Source organism: Cryptomeria japonica, chromosome 11 (genome assembly GCF_030272615.1).
Source record: "Cryptomeria japonica chromosome 11, Sugi_1.0, whole genome shotgun sequence".
In the NCBI taxonomy this organism is placed as follows: domain Eukaryota; kingdom Viridiplantae; phylum Streptophyta; class Pinopsida; order Cupressales; family Cupressaceae; genus Cryptomeria; species Cryptomeria japonica.
In genome coordinates this window covers 614440075-614449529 of record NC_081415.1, presented here as the reverse complement: position 1 = coordinate 614449529, position 9455 = coordinate 614440075, and the positions used below count along the sequence as shown (strand labels likewise).

Genomic DNA, 9455 nt, shown 5'->3' with positions numbered 1-9455 from the left:
TATGAACATGAGTATCATGAATAAGCCAATTCCATAACCAAAACATACCAGAGTATACCAGATCATGCCAAATCCAAACCAACCAGAAACCACTCAACCTACTGGGACCAGAACGGTGCGGGTAAAGCATCCAAAATGGCTAGTGTTGACATCAATGACAAAACATCAATGCAACACATAATCAATTCCTCCAAATGGCCAACACATAGAAATCTGAACTCTGATGTCCTCCTTATAACTGTAGAATTCCTCTCTAACTCCTATCACATGAAATGACGCCCCACTATCTATATACCAAACACCTTGTGAGGTTGAGCTAGTTAGACAAGCTATGAGAGAAAACTCATCCTCCATTCTACTAGAAAGTTCATCTACACTTGGTGAAGCTATCATCTGCTTCTTACCTTTCTTTTTCGTTTTTCTTCCTTTGTGGGTAATCAGTAACATAGTGGCCAAAATCGTGACAACCATAACATTTGATCTTAGATAGCTCATGTTTCTTCTTCTCATCTTTTTGACTTGATCCTTTGTTAGACCCCTTCTTCGATTTCCCTTTTCTTGCTAGGGCCACGTTTTCCTATTCCACCTCATTTTTCTAACTTTTACTACTAGTTCCACTGACAAGACTTAGTCTAAGATGCTCCTTAGTGAAATCACTCCGAAGTCAATCCCAACTCGGTAAGGTGTCTCATCCATGGGGATAGTAATTCTTGCTACCCCACACACGCTTTTTCCGTATAACCGATCAGAGAAGGTATTGCCTTAGAATAGTAGGGGCTCGAATTCTTACAATTCTATCATATCGGCGAGACATCGCCCTGGATAATAACTTGAACAAAAACATCCTACTACTTAGTAAGCCCATATAGGGCTATGCGTACTAGCTCATCATCATTTGGTTTATCTCCAACAAATGCTAACTCATCCTCGACAAGTCTAAGTCTGGTGAGGTAACTTGTAACATCTTCTCCCTTATTCATCTGGGTAATCCTCAACTTCTCCCTGAGAGTCAGCTTCTGGTTAGTGGTAGCATTCTGGTACAGATTAAGAATGGCGCCCCCCATTTTCTTCATTGTATCTAACTCTATGATGTGCACAATTATATGATCCTTAACATCATCAAGGATTAGTCTCCTCACCTTGGCTTCGTCCTTCTTGTATGCTGAGAGCTGTGTTGCATCTGAAGGTATAGGTATAACACTGGTCACATATTTCTTGATACCATTCTCTTCCAGCAATAAAGAAATTTTGGCTTTCTAGACACCAAAATTTGAGGCTCTATCCAATCTATCCTAATCTCTTAAACCTGTTGAGGCCATCTCAAAAAGAGTAAAACCCAAAATAATTCAGAAGAGGCTAAACTGGGTTTTATAAACCCTCAATTTTATCTTCTTGTGCCTACACTGAGTTTTTCTTGCCCTCATATTAGCTCTAATACCATGTGAAAAATCTATTGCAATTACTAATTATCAATCTCCTATCTAAATAGATTATTTGACTGCTGAAAAGTTAATTCACAACTAATACTGAAAATAACACAACTACAATTTCACAAATAAAAAACATAGGAACTAAAAAGAAAATCCGCACAACAATAAACACGATATTTTTGGATAAATTGTCTCTAGAAAAACCCTAAAGGGAAAACCAGTTCACAAGGAGAGAAATTATATTAAACTTCAGCAAATCAAGCGATACATATACTGCTTGCCTCTTACTGGTAGAGCTCCGACAATATTTTGTCTTCGGAAATTCTTCCCTGAATTTCTACTGCTGCAATTCCTCTACTGATGTATCCTATGCTCTCACTGCACCTTTGCTATTACTGCAAATATGTTTGCTATCACAACAAATCTATTTACAAAAACTGTGTTTTCCGAATATCCTTTGATTCCCTTTTATAACCTTCTCATTGTGCAACCAATGGCCACAATTAATCTTAATCAATGGCTAAGATTATTCTAGACTGTAATTAACAACTTTCCAAAAGTCTATAATTAACGACTTTCTAGAAATTTCTAATTAACAACTTTCTGAAAATTCTAATTAAGAACTTTCTAGAAGTCCCTAGGGAAATCAAATTATTTCTAAATCTAGATATAGAAACAAGTGTCCGAGCTACCCAATCTAACAAATACCCCTATCAAGAGCAATGGATTTTTTTTAATGTATGCATATATTAAAAAATTGGAGGATATAAAAGATGCTTTCTTTTTGGTTCTATGGCTTGCTGATCTCTTTTCTCTATTGGCCGGTTTCTTTTAACTATCTTGTTTTTCTTCCATCTAAATCATAATTAGCTCTAGGTGCAGGGCTCTACATCTATATTTAATAACACTCTATATTTGAAAGCAAGAAATATAATACACAAACTTCATGTGACATTGCCATTAGGTTGTCATGTGCGTTAGGTTGCATAGTTAGGTTGGTTATGCAGACATTCATCTTTGAACAAATAAATTCAATAGACTTATACAACTACAACAGTGCAAAGGGGAATGAAATAAGTAACACATTGCACGGGAAAAATGCATAGAATTCTTATATATATAAAGAGCTATGCACAATGAATCTATCTTCTATTTCCTGGCTACTAAATCATAGCATAGCCCAATTTAATATCCTACTTCTAACGGCAGTCACCGTCTCTTAACTTGACCCAAACTCTCTATTTTCGACAACAACAAAGACGAAGACTCTCTTTCACTATATCTGACTCCTCCACCACTTTCCTCCTTCCAACTTTAGAATCAAGTTCCTCCTGCGCCTTCCACATTACATGGGGATGTCGCAATAACAAAGACAATGCCCACTCTAGGGTTACTAAAGATGTATCAGAGCCTAACATAACATACATAATAACTCCTACCAACATAACATTCTATAAGAGGATGTCGCATTGTGGCAGCTCCTACCAACATAACAGACATAATAGAAGATGATATGTCTGTGAATACTTCCATTGTTTAAACTTCTTTGTTTTCTCAATATTATGTTGCGTATAACTTTATATATTGAATATTGGGCTGGAATTTCTGCCCTACCTCGCAGAAAAGTCAACAATCAGTATTCAAGATGAAAGCTATCAAGAATTCGTCACCAGGCATTATCGTATTCAAATTAGAATTTTGAGGCCATACGCGTGGCATAGAATACTAATTCAGCATGGTCGACAAAGTAGCAAGTTGATTTTAATTTGCTTTACATTTTGCATCCTATGACATAGGCCGATGACTTCATTTTGCTCAAAACGAAAATTATTGCCTATGAAATGGTTTTTCTTTGTTTCTCTTTTAAAAAAGGGATTCTAGATTGTAAACATTTTGGGCTGTTTTTCTCATATGATCATTTTCAACACAATCAATTTTCTTCACTAGTTGAGGTTTCATTAAATCTCCACTAGTCTATTCACATTATATTTTTCTATTTTTTATTTATTATATCAAATCAAAACATCTTTATGTGAATTATAGTTAAATTAATCAAAATTCTAGAAGTTCTTTCTAATTAAATTCGTTATACCAAAACAAAGTAGTTCCACGTGTATTAGGTTTAAATTGGTCAAAAATCTAGAAGCTCTTTTAATTAGATTCACTATACCAATTCAAAACATCTTCACGTGGACTATGTTTAAATTGGTTAACAATCTAGAAGCCCCTTCTAGCTAGATTGAATTGTTTTTTTTTGGGGGGGGGAGGGGGCAGGAAGGGGCGAACTGAGGCGAGACTAGTCCCCTAGGGAGAGAATCCAGAGCCCGCAACCATTCCTCCCTCTTAAATTTGAGTAGGAGTCGAACCCGAGACCGATGGGGAGAAAACCCACTGCCCAAGCCAACTCACCTAGCCGTACAGGCTCTTCTAATTAGATTCATTACACCAGATCAAAACATCTCCATATTGACTAGATTTAAATTGGCTAAAAATCTAGAAGCATCCTTCAATTAAATATTCAAATTTAATACTATGAATAGGAATGGGTAATGAATTTAAGGGTCTATCTTGTATAAGTTGTTGGTTAAAAACATGAGTTTTGGCCGTACACTCATATTCATAACTTTTTGTCCTATTTCTTTTCCTTTTTCTTTACTCTTTTGTTTTTTGGCATGGACCTGGACATCAAAACTTTTAAGAGTTTCTCTGCACCACAATATCTTTATGTAAACCTTTAGACAAATTATTTTAAATTCTTTTGAAGATTTTGATTCTTAGCTACCTTCTCACACAACTTTTCTCCCCTAAAAATTGAATCCTTCATTCTTAGTGTGAATTTCTCCCTCAATATCACTATCCTGTAGAATAATCTCTAGGCTAATTCTAATCTCCAAAAAATTTTGGTCAACTTGCAAACTTAAGATAAGGTTTTCAATCAAGTATCAAAGGAACAAATTCAATGTGACATGTGTTACAAGTTTGAGAGCATTTTTTCTATCTAGGTCCAACAAATGTCAATTGTAAAGGTTTATTATGATCCAATGGACAACTCTTTTGGCCTAGTTAGTAGGTTGTTTCATTGGTGTTGAAGCTTTTTACAGTCTATGTTTTGTTTAGTGAAGTCTCCCCTATAATATTTTTTTGGTCCTCCACTAGTATTACAAGGATGCCACAATGGAGCTGAAAATAATGGAAATTGTAATCATCTTCAAGAATAATGGTCCTCCATTAGTCTTAACTTTTTAAATATTAGTACCATCATTCCATTTAGGTTGTTTCGGGGTCTCTTTGTCCTATATATAGTCTTTGTGCATTTGAATTACTCTACTTGCCTTCCTAAGAGTAGTTTAAGCCCTCTAGTTGGAAGGAGGAAGATCAAATTCAAAGCTCATAGAGGCCATGATTTTATTTTTCCTTCACATAGGATGTCCATAAAGCTCTCAATCCCTATAGAGGACCAATTCTTAGCAAAACAACCTTGATGTAATGCTAAGGGTTTTCCTTTATTTTCCAAGTTCCACAATATTGACATATATGCATGATGTTTATTGTGATCATCCAATATGCCTTTGTTAAAAACATTGCTTTTCACTAAATCTCAATCCTTCCAAATTATTCTAAAACTACAAGACCCTAGAGGAACAAATGGGAAATTGCTGATTGGAATGTCACAAAATGGAATCATTTCTTAAGACCTATCTTGTTTGGGGATAGTAAGATGCATATTGTTCCTTACCAGGACTTTCCATGTCTCATTTCCATCCAAATATTTAAGGATCCACTTGACAACAAGAGCTATTTCATGTAGCCTCAAATCTTTCAAATCTAATCCCCTTAAATCTTTATCTAGACAAAACCACTACCATTTGACAAAGTGATTCTTCCTAATTCCTTTTCCATGTGTCTCTAAAATGTTCCTATTTTTTTTTTTTTTTGAATCTCATTGATTTTAAAGCTATTGAAAAGATAAAGAAAATAATTTAATATAAGGTGTAGGTGTATAAAATTTTCTAGGAAACCTAGATTCTTCTTACCAAGGATACGAATTGCCTATTTCAATCATCTAGTTTACTCTTAATCTTGCTTTTGATCCATATATGCATGTCTCTCACACAAGTATTGAGTGAAAAAAAGATACCTAGATATCTAACTTGCTTGGAGGTTCCTCCCCACTAGAATTTATACTTTGCAAACTAATGTAGGGGTGTTGGCAATATGTGTTGTCATTGATGTCAACATGATGTTTGACAATATGTGTTGTCATTGAGGAGATGACTGTACTATATGTTGTGGTCATTAGTGAATTTGATAATGTGTGTTGGGCATATGTGAGAGCAGTTGTGCCAATTAAGATTGTGCAAAGATATATAATATATTTCAGAATTTTATCAAGTATATTCATGGTAGTATATCAATCCGGATAAATGGTATGCATTGATACACATGATTTATGGTTTTATTATAAGATGTAGTCACTTTGGTTAGTATCTATATGTTCAACTAGTTGGTTGATTGTTGAGATCAGTTTCATACTTGACTGATTTGTCTATGTATTGAAGAGTATGTTTCCCTTTGTTTGTGGAGAAGTAATTTTGTCTGCATCTTGCCACATTGCATGCTTTGGGTGTTTAGTTCAAGAGTTAAGCTAAAATGTATGTAAGGTTTCTTCCTAATAGTTTTCATGAAATTCACATTTGTATGAAAAAATTTACAAGGGCCTATCCTTCGGATCAGAGCTTGTTAGTATATTGTATCTCTATTGGCTCTCTACAACGCTCTACATTCTTTCATAATGTTTTATATAAATGTATCATTTTGGTGATCTTTTAAGGATGATATTTTGGATTAGTGATATGAGCTCTAGAAACCAAATCGACATTTCCTTCTCAAATCAATTTTGTAGTCGTTCATCCTATGTCCAAATTGATAACAATAGAAGCAATGACCAACACAATATGAGTTAAATTTAAAAAAAGACTTTTTGCCAACAAATGGTGAAGTTTTCGAGCATGTTTATTTGACCTCTTGCATGCATATTTGAATCTGACCTGTTGAAAGAGGATTTTTTATTTCGGACTATGAAAAAAGCAGCAGCAACACACTTAACCTTCTTGAAATATCTTCTTGTTTTACTCAACTCCTCAAGAGCACTTATGAGCTCACCTTCCAGGTCCACTTCAGCTTGAATGTCTTCATCTTCATTATCTTCATCAACCGGTTCATCTAGTGCCGTAAAGAGATTTGTTTTTCTTTCATCCTCACAGCAATCATTTTCTGAGGCACTTTCTTCATCTTCATCTGAGGCACTTAGCTCGGAACAAATAAATTCAATAGACTTGTACAACTACAATAGTGCAAAGGGGAAAGCAATAAGTAACAACTACAATAGTGCAAAGGGGAAAGCAATAAGTAACACATTGCACGGGGAAAATGCATAGAATTCTTATATATATAAAGAGCTATGCACAATGAATTTATCTTGTTTTTCCTGTCTACTAAATCATAACATAGCCCAATTTAATATCCTACTTCTAACCGGAGCCACCGTCTCTTAACTTGACCCAAACTCTCTGTTTTCGACGAGTACGTAATTGCTGTTTCATAAGAGACTGAGTTGATACCAATCATCACTAAACTTAGTAATTAGTCATGCCTGCTTATTTGGAGAAGTTCGTTTGCCTCATTCTCATTTAAAAATAAATAGAAATTGAACCTCTTTATTCAAAGTTTATTTACATGAACAAACTTTAATAAATTAAAATATTAAAAATCTAAACAACCTAACTATTACAATTTTTTAAAGACGGGAGATTGCTTATTTTATCTTAAGATGCTACTGCATCAAACATCTTAAAAAAGAGTTCCACAATTTAAAGCCAGACCTATTTCTAATATAGATGATGAGAGAGCCGAGGCTTGAGCATAACCTCCAAAGGCACTGCCCTTGGCATTACCAAACTAACCCCTTCATTCATGTCAAGAACTCTTCCATCTGGAACAAACCAATCAAAGCTCTGCAACAAACTTGCAAGAGTTGTTTGCACCATACTCATTGCCAAAGAAGTACCAGGACATCCTCTTCTCCCTGCTCCAAATGGGATCATGTCAAAGTCATTCTCTGTAATTTGGACGTTGCTTATCTCTCTCTCCTTCCCCATAAAACGTTCTGGTTTAAAATCCAATGGTTTGTTCCACACGTTTGGGTCCCTATGAATTTCCCATGCATTTACCATCAGTATTGTTTCCGCAGGAATATGGTAGCCTCCCACTGTGCAAGCCTCTTTAGATTTGTGTGGCAACAACAAAGGCGCTGCTGGATAAAGACGAAGAGTCTCTTTCACTATTGCTTGCAGGTATGTTAGTTGGGGTATATCTGACTCCTCGACCAATCTCCTCCTTCCAACTTTAGAATCAAGTTCCTCCTGCGCCTTCCACATTACATGGGGATGTCGCAATAACAAAGACAATGCCCACTCTAGGGTAACTGAAGATGTATCAGAGCCTGCACTAAACATAATCTGGCAAGAAAAAGAGGTACAATACAATCAAAACTTGCAAAAAGCTATTTTGGTTGCATTATATGGATCATTCAAATGGGGGATGGATGGCTGTTCAGCGGTCAAGATGTACCATGGTATTCATGTCTGAATACTAACTGGATAAAATTGTAAATAAAAAATGTCACGTAAAAAATTGTAAACGAAAATGTGGAAAACTGGCAAAGTAAAAACACTTACAATAGCAGTTGATTTAATAAAAGCATCTTTATCAAGAATTGCTTCACCATTCTTCTCTGCCTGTGAGATCAGCACATCAATGAAGTCGTCCATCTCTTCCTCGTCTTTTAATCCTTTCTCCCTATGCTTCTCCACAATTCTCTGCATATACAAGTCTAGATTCTTATGTACATTCTTCATAGCCTTCTCATATCCTTGCAAATCAAACCACTTCAACCAGGGAATATAATCCCCAATATTAATTACTCCATTAAGCACAAAGAATTCTTCGATCAGGTGGATAATCAAATCCACCGAAATTCCCGATTCCTCTCCGAAGTACTTCTCATCTATAATCATAGTCATCAGAATATTAAAAGTCAATCTTGCCAAAACGCTTCTCATGTTAACAATACTCTGCAATTGTGCCTGCTGAAACAAAGAATTGACTGCTTGATATATTTCTTGCCTTCTCTTGGTTCCGAAATCTTGGATTCTTTTCGGAGTCAGAATCTCAAGTACACAGATTTTTCTAGCATTTCGCCAATAGCGGCCATAAGGAGCCCAACCCATTATATAATTATTGTAACCCAAATACTGACCTTGTGCAAGAGAAGGGCGAGATGCAAAAGACTTGTCATTCACCGTCAAACATTCTTTGGCTAAAGCTGAAGAACTTATCACTAAAACTGGGCGGCTACCGAATTTGAGATGCAGAATAGGTCCATACTCTTGTGAGAGGGAACTTAGAATCTGGTGAAGTGGCCTGGTTTTATCTATGAGAAGATGAAAGTGGCCAATTATAGGAAGAGCTCTGGGGCCCGGAGGGAGATGGATCCTATGGCGTTCCAGTAGAATTGTTGCCACAAGTAGCATTGTGGCAGCTCCTACCAACATAACAGACATAGTAGAAGATGATATGTCTCTGAATACTTCCATTGTTCAAACTTCTTTGTTTTCTTAATATTATGTTGCGTATGACTCTATATATTGAATCTTGGGCTGGAATTCCTACCTCGCAGAAAAGTCAACAATCAGTATTCAAGATGAAAGCTATCAAGAATTCGTCACCAGGCAGTATCGTATTCAAATTAGAATTTTGAGGCCATACGCGTGGCATAGAATACTAATTCAGCATGGTAGACAAAGTGGGAAGTTGATTTTAATTTGCTTTACATTTTGCGGCCTATGACATAGGGCGATGACTTCATTTTACTCAAAACGAACATTATTGCCTATGAAATGGTTTTTCTTTGTTTCTCTTTTAAACAAAAGATTCTAGATTGTAAACATTTTGCGATGTTTTTAA

General features: G+C 35.7%; 1 protein-coding gene across 1 annotated transcript; it reads right to left on the bottom strand.

Moving 5' to 3' along the window:
* Positions 1-7128: 7128 nt before the first annotated feature.
* Positions 7129-9252, bottom strand: LOC131043458 (cytochrome P450 81Q32-like). The gene is made up of 2 exons (XM_057976656.2): positions 8168-9252; positions 7129-7948 (listed from the first exon to the last, which is right to left on the bottom strand). Exons 1-2 carry the CDS (start codon positions 9083-9085, stop codon positions 7319-7321), a joined length of 1548 nt encoding a protein of 515 aa, XP_057832639.1. The 5' UTR covers positions 9086-9252; the 3' UTR covers positions 7129-7318.
* Positions 9253-9455: the final 203 nt, after the last annotated feature.

Coding starts and splice junctions, on each gene's coding strand:
- LOC131043458 (XM_057976656.2), bottom strand. CDS start 9,085: ATGGAAGTATTCAGAGACATATCATCTTCTACTATGTCTGTTATGTTG. Junction 7,949..8,167: donor TTATTAAATCAACTGCTATT/GTAAGTGTTTTT, acceptor TTTTCTTGCCAG/ATTATGTTTAGTGCAGGCTC.